The sequence below is a fragment of the Capra hircus genome, chromosome 24, assembly GCF_001704415.2.
Source record: "Capra hircus breed San Clemente chromosome 24, ASM170441v1, whole genome shotgun sequence".
NCBI classification, from domain to species: domain Eukaryota; kingdom Metazoa; phylum Chordata; class Mammalia; order Artiodactyla; family Bovidae; genus Capra; species Capra hircus.
The window spans coordinates 20,765,774-20,787,856 of NC_030831.1; the positions used below are offsets into that span (position 1 = coordinate 20,765,774).

Genomic DNA, 22,083 nt, shown 5'->3' on the forward strand with positions numbered 1-22,083 from the left:
TAAACAAGCCTACCTTGCTGTTGGTATACAACAAACCAACAGGGAAATGAAGAACTGTTCACTAAATGGTATGCAAACAAGTGAAAAAATGTAACTTTGACTTCTGCCTCACACCATATGCCAAAATAACTTCCTGGGTAGAAAAAATATTCCCATGTGAAAACTGTAGCTACAAAAATATTAGAAGAAACCATGGGAGAAAATTGTAGCTACAATTTTTTCACTTGTCTGAATATCATTTGGCGAACAATCCAACGATTAGAAAAAACCATGGGAGAAAAGGGGACTTCCCTGGTGGCTCAGCTGGTGAAGAATCTGCCTGCAATGCAGGAGAGACAGGTTTGACCCCTGGGTCAGGAAGGTCCCCTGGAGAAGGGAATGGCAACCCACTCCAGTATTCTTGCCTGGGAGATCCCATGGACAGAGGAGCCTAGCCAGCTGCAGTCCATGGGGTCGCAAGAGTCAGACATGACTTAGCGACAAAACCACCTCCACCATAGGAGAAAAAGCTGTCCTCATGAGGAACACAAGACTCAGAAGACAGAAAAGATTAATAAGTGTGATTCCAAAATTGAAATTGTTTTGCACACAAACGTCGTAAAACGACCAGTGACTGAGGAAAGTAATAGGTACACCTACTGGAGTTTATAAAGAACCTGGACACCTCGGTAAGAAAAAGAACTCAGTGATCATGAAGCACAAATCCACAGGAAAGGAGAGGTGCCTTTACGTATGAAATCATGCTCAGTCATAACAGGAAACACAAATTTAAATTTTAATGACAAACAACTCTTCACTGCTTGGTGAGCAATGGCTGAAAACTTTGGCAGAGGGGCTGGGAACACAAGGTCTTTTACACACTGTAGCTGAGAACCAAAACTGGTGTAATCTTCACCAAGAGCAACTGGGCACAAACTGAGCAAAACTGTAAAAATACAAAAATTTGACTTACTACATCTATTTCTAGGCATTTGTCCTAGAGAGAATCACACATGTGCAAAAGGACAGACAGACAAGCACACTGCAGTATCATTAGGGCCCATCGTTACATGATTGGGTATATGAAACGGCACCCAGAGAACAAAGTATTAAAAAGAATGGAGCGGCTGTAAAGAGACATTCGAAAGCAGAGACATGATTTTGCCAACAAAAGTATGTATAGTCAAAGCGTTTGTTATTCCAGTAGTCGTGTGAGAGCTGGACCATGAAGAAGGCCGAGGGCCGAAAAACTGACACTTTCAAACTGTGGTGCTAGAGAAGACCTTTGAGGCCATGGGACTCCATGGAGTGCGAAGAAATCAAACCAGTCAATTCTAAAGGAAATCAACCCTGAGTATTCATTGGAAGGACTGATGCTAACGATGAAGCCCAAGCTACAATACTTAGGCCACTGGATGTGAAGAGCTGACTCACTGGAAAAGTCCCTGATGCTGGGAAAGACTGAATGCAAAAGGAGAAGAGGGCAGCAGAAGGTGAGATGCTTACATAGCATCACTGGCTCAATGGACACGACTCTGAGCAAACTCTGGGAGACAGTGGAGGACAGAGAAGCCTGGCATGCTGCAGTCCGTGGGGTTGCAGAGTCAGACACGAGTTAGTGACTGAACAACAACAAAATGGAAAGAGAACCAAGGTAAATTTTTAAGTAAAAAAAAAAACAAAACAGAATGCGGAGTAGTTTATATAGTGTGTTACTATTTGTGTAAAGCTACATTAAACATATGTATGCTGACATTAACATAAAATATCTCTGGAAGTACACATAAGGAATTGCAAGGAGCCCTTGCTTTGGGGAAAAATAATGGGGTAGGAAGAAGCTTCACTTTCAAACTGTGTAACCTTTCACACCTTTCAAATGCTACTACATACACGAAAGGCCCACGTAAACAATAATACACAAAATTTAAAGTTGCAACTTTAAATTTTTATCTATCCCTTACTATCAATTTTATTTCTAAAGGAAGCATTACTACTACTGTCTATGTTTACAGTTTTCCAGAAAGTCAGAAAAACTCTGCTGGGATGACTATACAAGGCAAACAATTCCCAAACTTACAAGCACTCTTTTCTTTTTTTTTTTTTTTTTAACAATTAAGCTTTGATTTTTATTTTGTGTCCAACTCTTTGTGACTCCATGGACTGTAGCCCACCAGGCTCTTCTGTCCATGGGATTTCCCAGGCAATAATGCTGAAGTAGGTTGCTATTTCCTTCTCCAGGGGATCTTCTTGGCCCAGGGACCGAACCCACATCTCCTGCACCGGCACATAGATTCTTTATCACTGTGCCGTCTGGGTAGCACTGTTACATACGTATGTGTACACTTAATGAGTGTAATTGTTTTACAATGTTGTGTTAGTTTCTGCTGCACAACACTGTGCATCAGCTATGTGTAAACATATATTAGGGCCTCAGCGTTAGTGGTAAAGAATCCACCTGCCAATGCAGGACACATAAGAGACCCAGGTTCAATCCCTGGGTCAGGAAGATCCCCTGGAGGAGGGCATGGCAACCCACTCCAGTATTCTTGCCTGGAGAATCCCATGGACAGAGGAGCCTGGTAGGCTACAGTCCACGGGGTTGCAAAGAGTTGGACACACTGAAGCAACTCAGAATGGCACACATATATTAAGGACTCCTGACATTAGTGTGTAAAGCAGGCAGGTGACTGGCATTTACAGTAGACAACAGCACTAATGTAAGAGGGGAAAGTACTCAAGGCACGTACTGGCAGGTCCACAGAGAAGTCCTCCCTGGCCTCCTAAGATCTCCAAGGTGCACCCACTGAGCTCTCAGCATCTTCACTTGCTCATGACCACCCGCCCCCAGCTCACAGCACAGGGGCCTCATTTCCAGAGCACTTACTTCCCAGCCCCAGCACAAAGACTGATCCGCTTCAAGGCACCTTCAGCCCCCAGCACTGGCCTAACTGCTCCCTTGAATTCCCTCAGCAGCCGCTGTCACAACACCGAACAAGCGTGCGGCTGCCACTTCTGAAAAGGCCCACCAGAGGGGGATGTCGCGGTAGGGATGCAAGAGAGGATGCGCTCAGGCCAGAGCCACAGTGACTGCCCTGCGATGATTGTCTGCCTGTTTGTTTTATTTGAATACTTGAAGATGAATGGTTCAAATACTCTTGTAATTTTGTTTTCTTTTAAAAAGAAAATATTTAGAATGTTTCCACTCAAAAAGCACATTTTCAAAATTGAAGCATTTTAGAAGTCTGCTTTCATTAAACAGTTGCATCTTGTATCCCTGAGGGCTTCTGCAAATGGTTCTGGCCTTCTTATTTTGTTTTGTTTTGGTACAACTCAAGCTGCAATTTCATGAAAGTTAATGCTGCACTCTCTGTTTCTAAAAGAGCCCTGTAAACAAAGCTGTAACAGGAGATGTGGAGAAGGGTTCATTTTAATACCCCTGCTTGACTTAATTTGTATATTGTTTCTTCAGCTCTTCCTTTCTAGGTCAATTTATCATTCCAAGTTTTATTAACATCCAACACACTAATATGCTTGGGAAAAATATGAAGACTCTAAACTTACAATAATGCCCAGTTGTAGTCCCAAAGCGGGCTGACCTGCCTGAAGGGGTGTTTTAGTTGGCGTGATTTTCCTAGGACTTCAGGGAAGTGAATCTTGTTTGCAAATCAAGGAAAAGGGTTTCTAGAACTCCCCAGTAATGCATGGGGCCTTGTCATGCTGTTTATTTGTCCAGAGTATTCTAACAGAACAATTGGGTTCTCATCGCAAAAAAACAATTGTTCATGAGTGCCATGTTTTTACTAAGAGATTTTCTTTTGAGTTTCAATAATTAGGGGTATATAAAACATCTCAAGGATAAATCTTACAAACCCTCCTGAAGTATATACCTCCATCAAAACAATCCTGTATCTTAATAAGACAGAAAATATTTGTAAATGTAAAAATAGATTATGGTGATATCCAAAGAATCCAGTTGTTGAAGAGAAAAAAAAAAAGAAAAAGTCAAACTGTTTAAAAATAAATATTATAAATATGACTGACATAACATGCTAGGGTGGTGAGATACGAGTATGATTTGGAGTTAGGGCCTCTCGTTTTTTTTGGCTTTTATACTCACAAAATATAAGCTGGCAAAGTGAGAGTAGAAAGTGGTGATGTGGCCAGTCCTGGTGGCTTTCTGGCCTTAGTGGAATGGCACATCTGATGTTTCAAAGTCGCAGATGGTGATGGTTGAAACGAAAAGTCATGCAAATGGAAAGGAAGTAAGAAACCCTTTGCAGCTTTCCCCACTGGTGGATACAGTGATACAGTGAACTTCTATGGCAGCAGCGCACAGGGGAGAAGAGGCAGCTCAGAACAGGAGGGGTCCCTGCCTCGGCTGCCACCCAGCGACGGGGTCTCAGCGTGCCGGCTCCCTCTGAGAGATTTCAACCCAGTGCTTCTTTCAACCCGAGGACCATGAAGTCCTCACCCCACCAGCACCGGAGCATCTCCTGGGGTGTCAGACACACTCCTCAGGCCGTGTGCACCCCAAGATGCACATCTCCATCCTCGCGCTGCTTCTCGTCCCGCATCCTCCCTCTCAGTTTCTTGTTTCTAACACCCGCAGGCTCCCCTGTGTCCACCCTCCCAGCAGCAGCCAAGTCTGCACAAACCCTCTGCTCCTTTCTAGCCCCGAGGCCTCTGCCGTTCCCGGGCAGGGTCACCTCTCTCTGACGTAGAGGCAGCTTGGAGCAGCCCTGGTCCCTGCAGCTGTGCCCCACTGGCTCCACCTGCACTGTGGACCAGTTAGTTCATGGCACCAGCTGCTTCAAAACCCTAACAGCCCAGGGCCTTGGGATGAAGTCCAGCCTCCTCCAGGGCACTCAAGGTCTTCTGGGATCCAGCCCCTCTTCTCCCTCCCCCACTAAATCCCCCCAGCCCCTCAGGGGACACTCAGCTAGCCCCAGCAGGAAAGAGGCACAGGCAGGATCCTTCAGGGTTCTGAGCTCCCGGACCTTTCAGCTCCAGCGGGACCTGGGTTTCCCCATTAGGACCTGGGAACAACGTTCCCCCAGAGGCAAAGGCTTGGGAAACCCGTGGACCTCCTGTCCTTCCAATTTCTCAACCTTAGAAACCTCCAAATTGTCCACAATGAGTGGATAATTCACCTGGATCCTTCAACTGGCATTCACCTCGACTCTTCCACAGCCTAGCCCCAGGAACTATAGCAATAAATGAAACCTGCGTCCTTGCTCCTAAGGAGCTGGCGACCTAGCAAGTGTGAGAGAAGCGAAGTAATATCAAGTCAGACTCTAATATTCATCACTGCAGCCTCAAATCTCACATCCCACAGGACAAAGGTTCTCTTTCCGGGTGACCTCTCTAGGAGCACAGGAGACCTCAGCTGATCCCCAGAACAAGTGCCCTAGGGTGAAAAGCAGAGATTTCATGGCAATCCATCTGCTGCCTTATGACCAGGACCAAGCCGAGGCCAGATGTGACCAGCGCACGGCCACACTGGACTGTGCCACCTGGGAGTCTGACACCAGGGGGTTTAGGTACCATTTTAGAAATTAAAGGTGGTGTGCGGCCCGGCAACCCATTTCTCCCAAAATCTCCAGTCAGCAAAACACCCTTCAGAATATACTGGAGACCAGGCGAATATGGATTTGTTTTAAATCTGGGATTAGAGGCAAATGACCTCTGTGAATTGCTCATTTCTGAATTTCTGATCATTCACGAGCTGCTGGACATTATATCTCATCATTGTACATTGTCACTTTCACTGGACTCACACAATGGGGTTCAAGCGTACTTTATCATCTGCTCAGAAAACCACCCTCTAAGGTGAGGTTGACATAATCAGCACATACCCTCAGGGATTAAATAACTTCTCAGTGAGAGAACTGGAACCCTAGCCAGTCTCCTCTAACTCGGTGCTCTTGCCATATAAGGGAAGCCGTTTTTTATTGTTCTGAAATTACAGGCCTTACCTTTCCCTTGTAAACACATCCTTGTGCAATCCCTTGCTTCTAGGAGTAATAATAAGTTCCTTTCTGGTGGTCTAATTAATACTCTTGCCAAGTTAAATTTCACCCATGGACCCATATAATTCATTTGTTTTCTGGTAGGTCCTGGATTAATAAAACAATACCTTAAAGGGCCCACTCCCTCCTGATTTACATCGAATGAATCATTCAAAGGCGAAAACGGATATGTCTAACACAAATTGCAGGGTTAACACAAAATCTAGAACAGTTTTTAAGGGGTGAATCGAAACATTCACATTTAAATATTTAAGAACAAATCTGTATAACTATCTTTAGTGTGCTCAGAGATAAGGCAGTATTAACAATAAACTACCACCTCTAATAAGATAGTTACATAGTACAGTGTGAAAGAGAGAAAACAATCTTACTTTTGAACTATACTCTGTCAAGGGAAATATTTCAGATTTTTTTTTTTTATTTATACTTTTCTTTTGGGCACTCTTATTTAAAAAAAACCTTCTTTATTTTGTAATGGGGTATAGCTGATGAACAAATAATGTCATGATAGTTTCACGTGAACAGCGAAGGGACTCAGTCATACATATACATGTATCCATTCTCCTCCAAACTCCCCTCCCATCCAGACCACCACGTAACATGGAGCAGCGTTCCCTGTGCCATACAGTGAGTCCTTGTTGGTGATCCAATTTAAATACAGTTGTGGGTACATGTCCATCCTAAATTCCCTCTGGGCACTCTTAAACTGATTCCCTTTGCTTGAGGACAAGGAAGTGGTCAGTACATGCAACCCACCTTTCAGGCCTGGCCTCCTGTGGGGGCGAGAGGGATGACGTGGGGGTGGTGGGCATGCTGGATCCAGATGAGGGTCTCGAGGAGTGATGAGAGTTGTTGCCAAAGCTGCTGTATCTGAAGAGTACAGAGGGTTAGGTTGGGGGGCAGGAAGGGACAGAGAAATGAGTACAAGTCACTAGATGAATAACACTCGGCAAACTGTCTTAATTTTTACAAGAAAAACAGGTCTAGAAAAGGTAGCACTGTTAGTGATCACCCTAACTTAAAGAAACTTACTAACTTCTTCATTTTTATTATTTCTTACTAGAGAAGCTTCCCAAAGTCCCAAACTGCTAAGCAGCGGGTTATGACAAAGGGCTTACACAAAATCCTCATGTTTCCTTTCTAAGTGTACATTAAAACTAGTTGCTAACATAAATAGAATCCAAATTGCTTTGAATTGAATCATGAAGATTTTTCTTGCTTCTAGGATCAAACCTGCGTCTCCTGAATTGCAGGTGGATTCTCTACCGCTGAGCAACCGGGGAAGCCCTGGTGGTGGTACTGCTGCTGCTGCTGCTGCTAAGTCGCTTCAGTTGTGTCTGACTCTGTGTGACCCCACAGACGGCAGCCCACCAGGCTCCGCCATCCCTGGGATTCTCCAGGCAAGAACACTGGAGTGGGCTGCTGTTTCCTTCTCTGGTGGAGGCACAATTAGTGTTAATTCAATCAAAGGTCTGCAGAAAACATCAGACAACTGACTAAGGAAACATCTTACTAAAAAATTCTCCTTGAGGTGTTTCTGAATCAGTTTCATCCACTAGATGCCACAGTCTTGTTGCATGCCCAGCAATCAAGGAGCAACTGTCTCCAGACCTTCTAGGCTGGCCCGCCGTTTAGAGATGCACATAGCCAGTGTTTTCACCCAACACGTCCTCAGAACCAAAATGACAGCCACTAAGTTTCAGTGAGCTTTTATCATCTCCCAGCCAACCCTGACAAGTTTCAGGATGTGTTAAAGTCTAGGGTTTTCTTGTTTTTTCAGAATAGCTGTTCTTTAGCTAAGGTGGATTTAGCTATTATCAGCAGAGCTTTGTCTTACAACCTATTCAGCGACAGGGCAGGGCTGACTCTTTCTTCTGACTTGGTTAGGACTCACTACTGGAGTGTGCGGGACCCCAAGGGTTGCTATGATGAAAGTGCCCAGAGACCTTCCCATACACAGTGAATCCAGTACACGTGCCCACCAAGAGAATCAGTACTAACCATTCTAGGAAGCCATTTATCTCAAGATATGGATACCCATTGACCAAATAAGTCTACTTTTGGGGAAGTTAACATAACCTTACTCACTCATATCCTAAAAGCATTACACAGGAAGATTCTCACTGGCGCCTCATTGAGATCATGGCAAAAAACTGGAAACTACCCAACTAGGTAACAGTGTGAGGATAAGAAAGTATGATGTAACACTCACTGATGGAATGTTATGCAACCACTAAAAATGCCTGCCAATTTATAAGTGAAAACATGGCATGTGTTCATAGTGTGTTTATACCTGCACACATGCTGCACGCAACATCAGTTTATAATATTACACAGTACATTTGATTACAATTGCAAAAAGTATCCTCAAAGGTAAAAGAGAATGTATAGAAGAAAGCATAAAATAAAGATCTATTTCAAAAAGTGGAATACAGAAGTAAAATTTCAGATTTCCTTAATGAATTACTGTAATAGAACCTAAAATACTCATATTACCCCCAATCTATCTTGTGTTGCTAAGTCTGCTGTGTTGGCCTCTTATTTGTCTTTCTGCTATCATGTGTCCGCTTGTGCTGAGTACCAGGCACCCTGGGAGGCAGATGGGGACTCACAATGCTACCCCACCACTCTCCCCCGTTAACACACCATCTTCATGGCACTTGGTTTCCGGGCATTCATCTTCTCATCTCTTAAAAGTTCCAACACACTCCCTGTCCAGCAGGTTAACTGCTTCTTCTCTGAGTGAGTGCTGGCTTGATTTTTCAAGTCGTGGTGGTGGTTTAGTGGCTAAATTGTGAATGACTCTTGTGACCCCATGGACTGTAGGCTGCCAGGCTCCTCTGTCCATGGGATTTATCAGGCAAGAATACTGGAGTGGGTTGCCATTGCCTTCTCCAGAGGATCTTCCTGACCCAGGAAATGGACCCATGTCTCCTTCGTCTCCTGCATTGGCAGGCAAATTCTTTACCATTGAGTCACAGGGAACCCATTCTGTCAATTACACCTCAATAAAAATATTAAAATAAAAGAGGGTCCCTAAGTCATAGGCCATAGAAAAGAGAGAAAAGCAAAGAATAAGATGATATGAAAGAAAGGAAGCAGCAGAGAAGGGAGAAAAAGCCCAGCAGTAAAGAGGAGAGAAGCAGCAGGCAGTGGGCCCCGCTCAGGAGGGAAGGAAGCTGCCCCAGACCTCGGGATCCTCTGGGAGACAGGTCTGGTTTCAGCCCTGCATCACCCAGCCGTCTGGACACTGAGCTTGTTATTCTACACAAGCATCTAAAACCATCCCCTTCCAGACCAAAAGTGGGCATCCCGGAGAATGTTTTAACAGGATTACTTTACTAAAATTATGTCTCAAAAACATTATGGAAATAAAACAAGCATAGAGTTATTTCCCCTCCTTTAGTCTCTCTAATGGTTGAACAATTAATTCGACTACCTCATAGTCTGTCCAACTTTGCATCTCATTTTCAGCTAAACTAATTGAATTTACTACACAGAGTTTTTTGTTTTGTTTTTAAAAAATTATTTTTAGTGACTAACTGCTTGGTTTCTATTATAACCTATTCAATTGCAGTCCATTACTGAGCAGTCAAATGTGTAGCCATATTGACCTGGGACAACCACAGTGAGTGAACATCAGAAAATTAATAGGTACAAACAATATTTATACAGTATTCAAATTCCTGTCAAGTAATTTAAGAATTATAAACTTTCCTCAGTTAAATCCAAGCTGATCCTCAGTCACAAGCATGCGTGCATGCTCAGTCATGTACGACTCTTTGCTACCCCATGAACTGTAGCCTGCCTGGCTCCTCTGTCCATGGGATTCTCCAGGCAAGAATACTGGAGTGGATTGCCTTGCCCTCCTCCAGGGGATCTTCCTGACCCAGGAATCGAATCCACATCTCCTGGATTTCCTGCATTGGCAGACAGATTCTTTACCACTGAGCCACCCGGGAAGTCTCACAAGCATGAGGCTGCTTTTCTCAATTTATGTGTATATTTATTTTGGCCAGTTCCACGTTTCTATTGCTCTCATCCCCCAGGACTGTGAGTGGTACTGAAGCCTGGGGCTACGTGGGAAGAACCTGGGCCCAGGAAAGCCCTGTCAGGGCCTGTGAGTCCACCACCATTCTGGGCTAACACTATCCTGCTAGGGAAGATGAGGTTGCCAGGTTATCTTTCTTCCAGTCAAATGTGCGGCTCATCACTTGTACACAGATACTATTATCAAGGGACATAAGAGCTATGTCAGATGAGTTTCATGAAAATTGTGTGAAAGATCACAGTAACTCAGAATTTTAGACTTAAAAGAGACTGGTAGAGAACTTGGTGTTTGGAGGTATTCAAACAGGAGGTCACATACTCCCGAAAGTATACAAAACCATTCTGGCTGAGTAAGCCATCTCCACTTACCAAACTGCTCTGTGCCTCCATTTCCTCACTGAATATACATGGGCCATCAGTTAATACTGATTTTATTACTGATTTTGGACAATTTTTAAAATATTCAAACTCTCTGTTCCCCATTCTCTGCTCTGCAGAGAGGTTCTGATCCAGGCATCAGTGAGGAGCAGGCATGTAGGTAAGCTGACAAACACCTGCTGAAAATTCCCTGAGCATTTTTGATTTGCACACCTCCTTCCCTCGGCCTCATCTCCAATTGGCATAGGAATCACTGAAGCATCCACATGTAAATAATGCAATTATATTAGCCAAGACATGGAAGCATGTTCATATGTTCATCAACATATGAATGGATAAAGATGTGAGTCAGATATATATCAACATATACAATGGCATATCAGTCATAAAAGAGAACAAAATAATGCTATCTGCAGCAACATGGACGGACCTAGAGATTGTCATACTAAGTGAAGTAAGTCAGAAAAACAAACACCATGTCACTTAATAATACATATGGAATCTAAAATATGATACAAATCAACATATCTATGAAACAAAAACAGACTCACAGATATAGAGAACAGACTTGCGGTTTCCCAGGGAGGGGGAGAAGAGGGCTAGATTGGGAGTATGGGATTAGCAAAGGCAAACTATTATACACGGGATGGATAAACAAGTGCTACACTATAGCACAGGGAACTATATGCAACATTCTATGACAAAAAATAGTGAAAAAGAATATGAAAAAAATATATGTATAACTGAGTCACTTTGCTGTACAGAAGAAATTAACATACTGTAAGTCAAGTGGACTTTAATAAAAAAATTTTAAACATAATTACATTAATGCCCAGGAAGTGATTCAAAACTGCAACGGTTTGCAATCTCACAGGAAGTTATGAGTAGAAATCACATACATTAGAATAAAAACTGAAAGCTACAAGAAAGAGAAAGGAGATAAAGAAAAGACACCCACCTATTAGAAGAGAAAGACCGGAAGTTGCAAGGCTCGGAGGCAGAATACGTGCTCAGATGGAGAGAATCAGAGGAACTGTGAAAGGAAGGAAAACCCACTCAAAAGGCTGCCTGGAAAGTTGGCGAAGCCCCTCACTGCATTCTGCATATCTAGAGAGATGGGCTTGGGGTGGGGGTGGGGGGCGCGCTTTAGATTCAGACATCATGCTTATGTTTATAAACCTTACCTCCATAAATTCATTTTTAGTAATCGCATTAGAATACAAGAGCTCTCAGTTGGCACAGACAGGTTTTTCTTCTGTGTGTGCTAAGTCGCTCAGTCTTGTCTGACTCTTTGCCATGCTATGGACTCTAGTCTACCAGGCTCCTCTGTCCCTGGGATTTCCCAGGCAAGAATACTGGAGTGGGTTGCCATGCCCTCTGCCAGGGGATATTCCCCACCGAGGGATCGAAGCCGTGTCTCTTACACCTCCTGCATTGGCAGGTGGGTTCTTTACCACTAGCGCCCCCCCGGGAAGCCCATATTTGGCCTGCATGCTGTAATTAGCGAGTGGTCAGGGACTTCACACAGCTGCTGCCCTCTGCTCTGACCCGAATTCACACAAACACAGTGCAAGACGAGCCAGAGGGTGCAGCTAACACGCCTGTGTCACCTTCCCCTGGGCAGCCTCACGCAGGCCACCACGTGGGCCGGATCTACCTGCTTTCCTGCTGGGACTCGGCTTCCTTCTCCTTGGTGGACAAGGGCGAATCCTCAAAGTCATAGGAGAAGAGGTGGAAGGGGCTGTGGGGCACGTAGGGCAGCTTTTCTCTGCTAGGTGACGCCTTCGGGGGAGCAGGCGCAGTGGAGGAGGGCCGAGAGGCCGGGGTGGGGCTGGGGGGCGGCCGCAGGGCGGGCCCCGAGGACCCTCTGTCCGAGGGGGTCCCCGCCGCAGCACTGGCCGGCAGCGGCTTTCCCGGCGAGGCAGCGGCAAGGGCTGCATCCGTTCCGGTGGCGGTGGCGACCTCGGAGGCAGGGTGGGTCTCGCTGCTGCGGCAGCGGCAGCAGCGGAGAGGACAGGGGAAGAAAGGGAAGGAAGAGAGATGGGGGAGAGAGGGAGCCAAGGTTAGGAAAGGGGAAAAGACTTGTAAAAACTCATTACCGGCAGGGCCGCTGGCTTCAGAATCCGGCTGTGTTTCTTGACCTGCCGCATAGAAGCCGGAAACCCTGCTTTTCCCAATAATCCTGACACCCTGGGCTGGCCAGTCTGGGAGGTCAGACCAACCTGGCCTCCAAGCAAACAGGGGCCTTTGTGAGCGGATCTCATGGGGCCTCAGAGGCTCTTCTGCACCCGCCCTCCTCACCCCTCAAGGGTCCCCCCACCCCAGTTGTGTTGGTACCGAAGTTTCCACAATTTGAACTTCATTTCTTTGTCTGGCTCAATAGGGGATCCTCCTCCTAAAAAGCCCAGACTTGAGGATGAGGTATCCCACAAGCTCCATACTTAGGACTTAGGGCTTGTGGATCCTTTCCTGAAAGCAAGCGTGGAGAAGGGAAAATGATGCCAGCAGGACATGCAAAGAACCTGAAATGAGGGGCTGGCAGAGTGAAGACACATTTTGCCTGGTTCAAAGGCTCATTTTCCCTGGGCCTCCTCCACCACTAAGCCCTAGACATCTAGACCCCTGCAGGCGGGCCTGACTCTGCCACGGACAGTCATGGAGACTTCCACCTTCAGGGGCTAGATTCAAAACACTTAGATGTCTTGAGGCCCACCTCTGTCACTGGAGTTCTGTGCTGTACTTAGTCACTCAGTCGTATTCAACTTTTTGCGACCCCATGGACCTTAGCCAGCCAGGCTCCTCTGTCCCTGGGGCTTCTCCAGGCAAGAATACTGGAGTGGGTTGCCATGCCCTCCTCCAGGGGATCTTCCCAGGTCTCCCCCATTACAGGTGGATTCTTTACTCTGAGCCACCAGGGAAGCCCACTGGAGAATCTACCTTAAATTCCGCAGTTTTCAAAACCATAGTCCCTTTCCCAGAGAAGTTGACTCCTGGCCATCCATGCCCATTTGGGAATGGAACATGAGCTATGTTTTTTTTTTTTTTTCTTTCCTACCTCAAATTTGGAGCTCCATCTGTGTATAAGAGCAGGGATATACTGGTTCCCCTGGCTCAGAGGGAGAATGGGATGAGACCACACTGCCGTGCTCAGGGCAGGCCTGGCACAGGGGGTACATACAATGGTACACACACGTGGCGGGTACACATGGCAAGCATCCAAGGAAACAGCCAGCAGGACGAGGGAGCAGTGGAAGCCACCGGCCCACAGAAGGAAGCGGAACCTTTCCCACCACTTTCAAGCCTAGTAGCTTGACACCAGGGAGCAAGCAGCATCACATCCATGTTAATGAACACCCTGGCTGAGATCAAACCCTGGGGCCTCACATGCACACCCTCTGCTTCCTGAAACAGAGAAGTCTAATCTGTACAATCTCTGATGAAGACGCCCTACAGCACCAGTCGTGCCATCAAAGATACTGCACGGGTAGGATAAACTGCCGTCTATCTGCATCAACAGCCACCCCGCGTAAAGGTAGCAGTGGTAGTCAGGATGCCTTTAGAGGCTGCTCTTCCATCTGCTCTGGGGGTGCTACTGAACTGTCTAAGTCCCGGAGGGCGAAGGGCTTGTGTGGGTGGAGGTCACACCATGTACACTTAAGCACGTGGGGAGCCACACAGGAGGGTCCACATAATTTTCTGTGGCTCCTTTTCAGCCTAAGGTGGGACTGTCATTTGAACCTCCTTCTTTCCCAGAGCATCCCTAACTAAAGTCACTACCCCTGAGCCTGGCACTCAGCACAGGCCAGGGAGGGGGTGCCCTGGTTAATGCCCACCTTTCTCCCCCTCACTCCCGAATGTGCACCTCACTCTCTGTGGACACCTCGTGGTCATTCCTTTTCCATCTCTACATCCTGCTGGCTTCTTCCTGGACATTCCCCAAGTGGGGAAGCAGTTCAAAGAGGATTTGGGCATTCCAGCACATCCAATGGGCCTATCTGAGAACTTTTACATGTGCTGGTGACCCGGAGAAGCAGGTCACGGCAGCAAAAAAATCCCATTAACTTTGAAATCGGTAAAAGAAAGATTTTAGCCTTTTGACTTTGCTTATTTGTGGAAAAACTAACAGCAAAGATATCAAAGGGCAGTGTAGTCAGTCAAGTGAAGGAACTGATTATAGAATTATTTTTGAATATCAGAAAATGAAAATTACCCATGATCAACTTTTATGTTTCATACAGACCTCATTTGGGGGGAAATACCCACCAAATTCACAAATATCTGCAAGGTGCCTTTCTGTTAACATTGTTTGAAGACTATGCACCTTGGAGAGGTGAGTAGAGGACAGAAAACTCCCCCAAAGGGCTGCATAGCTCTGAGAGTCATTCTGGGCATGACAATAAATGCTGGGATTTATTTTATTTTTTTCTGTGTTGTACGGGGGTGAAAAGTGGTCCTGTTCATTTGGATACAAATCAAAGTGCACTATTAATATAGCAGTCATCCACATATTTTAGACAACATTATACTGGTAAAATTAGCAAGAAGGGGACATGTGGAATTATTCTTCCTACAGGGCAGAAAGGGTTAAAATTTTCTGAGCATCTTATTAGTTATTGTCAATGTGACTGGGCCCAAGCACTCAGGGAGGGGACAGTGGGGAGAAAAGCAGCTGGCTGTGTCTTCCATAAAGCATGGTGAGGGAGGCAGTGTGTGAGTAAAAAATACAGTCCTCTAGGGAAAACGTGCTCAGTTATATTTCTAGGAAGCTAGTCACTCTGGGGCTCTGTGTGCAGGGAGCCAGTGAGGAAGGGAGCCAGTGAGGAAGGGAGGAGGCTACTGAAGAATGCTGCAAACTCTCCATCAGGAAGGAGCCTCCAGGCTTTCAGTGGGAGCCGGGGAGGGTCCAGCCCTCGGTACCTGTCCTTGCCCTGACAGGGGGCATCGTCCTCTCTCTCTTCCTCTGAATTGGGCTCCGTGACTGGCTGCTCCTCCTCCTCCTCCTCCTCCTCAACCCTGAGACAAGGCCAGGAAAAGAGAAATGCACACAGACACAAGATGGAAAAGCGAGATAAGCATTACAGACAAACAGGAAGATGAAGCCAAAAAAAAAAAAACAAACCTCCAGCTGGCTGAAATGAAAAGAGCACACTTAATCTGTTAGGAGAAAAGGAGACCGTTCTGAGATGGAGAAATTTAACTGTGGGTCGGAGATGCAATCACCTGGCCCAAGCCAAATTTCTGTGTTGAGCTGGCTGGATGCAACTACCCTGCACACCCCCATCTGACTCCCCGCAACCACCCACCACATGGACTCAGAGCCGCCTCTGGCCTCGGGCCGGCCTCCCAGGCAGTTCTCCCCCTGCACAGGGAAGGTGCGGTGGCTGTCCTGTGGGCTGCCGGGCGCCGGCAGGGCGCAGTCCTCACGTCTCCACTGCGTTCCCTCCAGCACCAACCTCCACGTGGGCAGGTGGTTTCCGCATGTTACTCCCTCATTCGCAGTAAATGTGTCTGGGGGTGAGGGACTGACCCCCCCCATTTCAAGGGTGAACACATGGCCCGGGTGGAATCCATCCAGGCCATCCCTGGGATTTCTCCTGGTTCCTTCAGGGATGAGAAGGTACAAGGACACTTTAAGTTGAGTGGAGGAGGGCTGCCTGTGACTGATGATGGTCCAAGAACAGCAGAGTTGGAGAGAGAGATGGGAAGGGGGGATGGGGAGAGAGAGAAGAAAGCAGTCCCCATGACAGTTTTAATCCTTGGATCTAAAGTACTTCTGAAGCTTCACTAACAGAAGATAGTAACTTCTCATTTGCACTTAAGATAGTTTAACTTGAGTTCTGTTCCTGCAGCTACACAAGGACAGACTTTGATAACTGATTCATTTCCCTCCTTGGCCTCTAAATCCTGTCGACATGTGACTTCTGTCACCATCCACGTGGAACACCCTGAGGGCTTCTTAATCCCTTGTCAAAGGGATTGAAACAACTGGACTCCGATGACCTCCATCTTTGTTCACTTCAGCCCCACGTGCTGGACCTCACTGTCACACTGAGCTAGCCCACCTCGGAACACCTACATCCAAACGTCTACACCTGCACCCCCCTCTCCCCAACCACAAGCCCCTGTCCTCCAAATCTCCCATTTCTCTCCTCCCACCGTAACTCTTCTGCAACCTCAGTGTCCTCCTCTATTTCCTAGAGGAAGACTGTCCTCCACCAGTTCCTTCATGCCCTCAGTCCCCATGAACTGACCAGTCTCACTGCACCCATCATTTTGCCAAGATCTTTAACTCTTTTGCCCCACTGTCCTTTAGTCATGGTTTTTACTTTTCACTGAAATATAAAATATACACAGACAAGCACACAAATCACTGAGGTTTCACAAAATAGATGCATCCATGTAATCAGCCTTCCTTCAATGCTCCTGTTTAATTGCTTCCCTCCTCTACCTCAAATGGCACAGGTCAGCCTTGCCTGATTTTATTCTCCATCTAAAGGAACCATACTGTATCCAGCTTCTTTTGTTCAACACTACACTTGTGAGAATCTTCTATACGGCTACATGTACTTGAAGACCATTCTTTCTCGTGGCTGTGTACCATTCTCTCACATGAATACACTATAATTTAGTTATCCATTCTACTGTTGATTTAACCAGGTACTTTTCAGTTTGGGGTTATTTTGCATAGGGCTGTTATGGATACTGTCATAGATGATTTTTTAGTGTTTTTGGTCACAAGATATGCTGAAGTACGTCTTCATTAGAAACTGTCAAACAATTTTTTAAATGAATGAAGAATTTACATTGCTATAAATAGTCTATAAGTATTCTGGTTGTCCCCACATCCTTGCCAAGATTTGGTACTTTTGCCTATTTCATTTTGCCACCTAATCTGAGGGTGAGGTCTCATTGTAGCTTTAGTTTGCTTTCCCTGATGACCAATGAATTTGGGCACATTATTATATTTTTAGTACCTATTTAGATACCCCTTTTTTGAAGCATCTAAGTACTCTGCCTTAAGAACCCGTAGGTTGTCTTTGCGTTCACTTTATGGTGTCTTTTAATAAATGTAAGTTCTTAATCTTAACGGGACCCCATTTATCATTTTTCACTTTGAACAGTTCCATTCAGTCACAAAGTTCATGTCCAACTCTTTGTAACCCAATGGACTGCAGCATGCAAAGCTTCCCTGTTCCTCACCAACTCCTGGAACTTGCTCAAACTCATCTCCATCGAATTGGTGATGCCATCCAACCATCTCATCCTCTGTCACCCCTTTCTCCTCCCACCTTTAATCTTTGCCAGCATCAGGGTCTTTTCCAATGTGTCAGTTCTTCTTATCGGGTGGCCAAAGTATTGGAGTTTCAGCTTCAGCAACAGTCCTTCCAATGAATATTCAGGAATGATTTCCTTTAGGATTGACGGGTTTGATCTCCTTGCAGTCCAAGGGACTCTCAAGAGTCTTCTCCAACACCACAGTTCAAAGGCATCAATTCTCTGGCACTCAGCTCTCTTTATAGTCCAACTCTCACATCCATACATGACTGGGAAAACCATAGTTTTGACTAGATGGACCTTTGTTGGCAAAGTAATGTCTCTGCTTTTTAATATGCTGTCTAGGCTGGTCATAGCTTTTCTTCCAAGGAGCAAGCATCTTTTAATTTCATGGCTGCAATCACCATCTGCAGTCATTTTGGAGCCCAAGAAAATAAAGTCTGTCACTGATTCCACTGTTTCCCCATCTATTTGCCATGAAGTGATGCCACCAGATGCCACGATCTTGGTTTTCTGAATGTTGAGCTTTAAGCCAACTTTTTCACTCTCCTCTTTCTCTTTCATCAAGAGGCTTTTTAGTTCCTCTTTACTTTCTGCCATAAGGGTGTTGTCATCTGCATATCTGAGATTATTGATCAAATTTTCCTTGTTTACTAAGAATTTTTGCCATATATGAGTGCTGAAGTCTATCAAATGCTTTCTTTCCATTCACCAAGATAATCATATGATTTTCCCCTTTTTCTCTGTAAATGCAATGAATTACATTGCTTTTTAAAATGTGAAATCAACCTTGCATACCAGGAATAAATCCCAGTTTGTTATGTTATCCTTTTCTTAAAATATAAACATCTTGGTTCTATTTGTTAATTTTTTATTAAGAATTTTTTAACTGAAGTATCACTGATTACAAAATTATTAAGAAGTATATATATATGTCTTCTGGGAATAGGTTGATCAATAATTCCTCTTTCTTAAAATGTGCTGATCAGGTTATGCAAGTCTCATAAAGAGGTAGGGCAAAGAGGGTGACAGCTGGGAGGTTAAATAAAAAGAGATGGATCCAAGAAAGCTTAAAACAGACATGGCTGAACTTACTGACTGATTACATGTGGCAGAAAAGGAAGAGAGAAGCATTGATTCAACCCCATGGTTATATGTCTCATGCCTGGATTGAGGTGTATGTATCTCTGTCAGAAACGAGGCCAGTGAAATGGTGAAGACAGGATTTCTCCTGTAATGCCACAAGCCACAAGTGAGCACTTCTCATCTGTCCTTCTGAGTCTTACAGCTTACCCTCACAAACCACAGTCCTTTTTTCTTGGTAGTCCTTTTCTGCTCTAACAGCAGCCAAGTTAAAAACTGTACCCTCAACCTTCAGCCAGAGGCCACCTTCCCTCAGCCAGATGAGGAATTTGCAAATGTTATTACTTCTGGTCTGCCCAGAACCCACGAATCTCTACCCCGCCAACCAATGGGCCTCTCCTTTTAAACACAAAACATGGAGCACCTCCCTTCAAAATAACTTGATTTCATTTGCTCCCCCAGGTGCTGCAGTCATTTATAAGCAAAGTCTTCTGCAGCTGGAGAGGTTCAGAGTCAAGCTGCATAGGTTGTATTATATACCAGCTCCATCAGTTCGGTTCAGTTCAGTCGCTCAGTCATGCCTGACTCTTTGTGACCCCATGAATCGCAACACGCCAGGCCTCCCTGTCCATCACCAACTCCTGGAGTTCACTCAGACTCACGTCCATCGAGTCTGTGATGCCATCCCCTTCTCCTCCTGCCCCCAATCCCTCCCAGCATCAGAGTCTTTTCCGATGAGTCAACTCTTCCCATGAGGTGGCCAAAGTACTGGAGCTTCAGCTTTAGTATCATTCCTTCCAAAGAAATCCCAGGGCTGATCTTCAGAATGGACTGGTTGGATCTCCTTGCAGTCCAAGGGACTCTCAAGAATCTTCTTGAACACCACAGTTCAAAAGCATCAATTCTCTGGCGCTCAGCCTTCTTCACAGTCCAACTCTCACATCCATACATGACCATAGGAAAAACCACAACCTTGACTAGATGGACCTTAGTTGGCAAAGTAATGTCTCTGCTTTTTAATATGCTATCTAGGTTGGTCATAACTTTTCTTCCAAGGAGTAAGTGTCTTTTAATTTCATGGCTGCAATCACCATCTGCAGTGATTTGGGAGCCCCCCAAAATAAAGTCTGACACTGTTTCTACTGTTTCCCCATCTATTTCCCATGAAGTGATAGGACCAGATGCCATGATCTTAGTTTTCTGAATGTTGAGCTTCAAGTCAACTTTTTCACTCTCCTCTTTCACTTTCATCAAGAGGCTTTTTAGCTCCTCTTCACTTTCTGCCATAAAGGTGGTGTCATCTGCATATCTGAGGTTATTGATATTTCTCCCAGCAATCTTGATTCCAGCTTGTGTTTCTTCCAGGCCAGCGTTTCTCATGATGTACTCTGCATATAAGTTAAATAAGCAGGGTGACAATATACAGCCTTGACGTACTCCTTTTCCTATTTGGAACCAGTCTGTTGTTCCATGTCCAGTTCTAACTGTTGCTTCCTGACCTGCATACAGATTTCCAGTTATGTGACCTTGGGCCCCACTGTCCTCATACCAATTTAGGATACCAATGGTACCTGCCTTCTAGAAGGACTGGGTTAACATGTAAAGCATTTTGAAAAGGAGTGGTATACAGTGAACTCATCATCATCATCACTGACTTTGAGGTCTTCTTAGGAAATCTCTACCATCCCCCACTAATGGATACTCAGAACTCAACTTGATTCACTAAGGAAGAGTCCACAGTACTCTGCAAAGCATTCCCAACCACTGGCAGATAGCAACACCTTCCCCTTTATAATTTCCACCTGTGCAAACTGTGTATTTTTGATCCTTCTCTCTTGCATGTAGCTGTCATAAAGATGTATTGTTGTTCAGTTGCTTAGCCATGTCCAACTCTGCGACCCCATGGACTGCCCCATGCCAGGCTTCCCTGTCCTTCACCACCTCCCAGAGCTTGCCCAAACTCATTGAGCCAGTGATGCCATCCAACCATCTCATCCTCTGTTGTCCCCTTCTCCTCCTGTCTTCAATCTTTCCCAACATCAGGGTCTTTTCCAGTGAGTCAGCTTTTCACATCAGGTGGTCAAAATACTGGAGCTTCAGCTTCAGCAGCAGTCCTTCCAGTGAATATTCAGGGTTGATCTCCTTTAGGATTGACTGGCTTGATCTTGACAGCAATTCTGATCTACATCCCAAGATGTTTCCTCTTTGGGCTCAACATCTTCTGATCTTGCAATAAATCTCCCAGTGACTTGTGCATATTACAGCTTTACTATCATGAGTGGCCGAGCAGGACCAAGGACAGGCAGCACAATGACTCGTTCAGGAAACCCACTTCCAAGAAGCCCCACGGTCAAAGTGCTGGTGGTGCCCAACAACTCAGAGCCATGGAGAAAGAAATGCCCTCTCGAAGGGCACCAGATTTTCCATGCTTGATTTTATTTAGTCTCATCCTGATGGAATTAGTCAAACAGAATGATATTTTATGCAGATGATACTTAAGACTGAAGAAACAGATCAGACAATTTTGCTTTTATTTGAATTTTCTCTTAAAATATGATTTAATTTTGTTTATACGGTACTAAGGCATTCTGGGTCTTTGGCCTCTGGCTTTCAAATACCTCTGGGGTATTTTGCTTGTTTGCGATTGGTGAGGAGTTACTCGAGGGCACAAGCTTGTTCAGCACCCATCAGGTGGTCCCCTTTTTACCATACACAGTTCCAGGCTGGAGTCCACCCTCTTCACATGAGAAAAGCAAGCGGCCCACGGAGTGGCCAATTCTGCGGGGCACAGTTTCCTTCAAAGCCAAAGCAGTTTCCCTCAGTTTGGGTCTCAGGCTGCTGGCATGTTCCTCAGACTTCAAAATACAAGCAGAAAGGAAAACGGATGTTGCAGAGATGTTTTAAAAGTACAACAGACACATTTTAAACAGCATTAAAGCATATTCTAAGACCAAAGCAATCAGGAAGTGGAAGAGCTAAAGCAACACATTCAGAGCAGGCAACCCACTCCAGTATTCATGCCTGAAGAACTTCATGGACAGAGGAGCCTGGCAGGCTACAGTCCATGGGATCGAGAGAGTTGGACATGACTGAGCGACTAACACACGATTCATATCAAGGATATGAAAAAATATTTAAAAAAAACAATAAAAATACAACTATAAAAGTGAGCAAAATACATGATCATGGCCAATAAATTTGTATGAAATGATATCTGAAACCCAGAGTTTAATATAAATCAATCAGAACTGCAATGAGGTAATATTTTTTATCTGCTTGGCAAAATTAA

The 22,083-nt window shown here is 45.2% G+C and overlaps 1 protein-coding gene across 3 annotated transcripts in view; it reads right to left on the minus strand.

Moving 5' to 3' along the window:
- FHOD3 (formin homology 2 domain containing 3) overlaps positions 1-22,083 on the minus strand; it is a 529,663-nt gene that overhangs the window by 125,745 nt on the left and 381,835 nt on the right. For 2 of the 3 annotated variants that reach the window (XM_018039641.1, XM_018039640.1), the window contains exon 11: positions 6,765-6,878. In XM_018039641.1, coding sequence (XP_017895130.1) covers positions 6,765-6,878 — 114 coding nt within the window. Of the gene's footprint in view, positions 1-6,764; positions 6,879-11,394; positions 11,470-12,093; positions 12,424-15,353; positions 15,450-22,083 lie in introns of all 3 variants that reach the window. The other variant, XM_018039639.1, reaches the window with a different exon arrangement.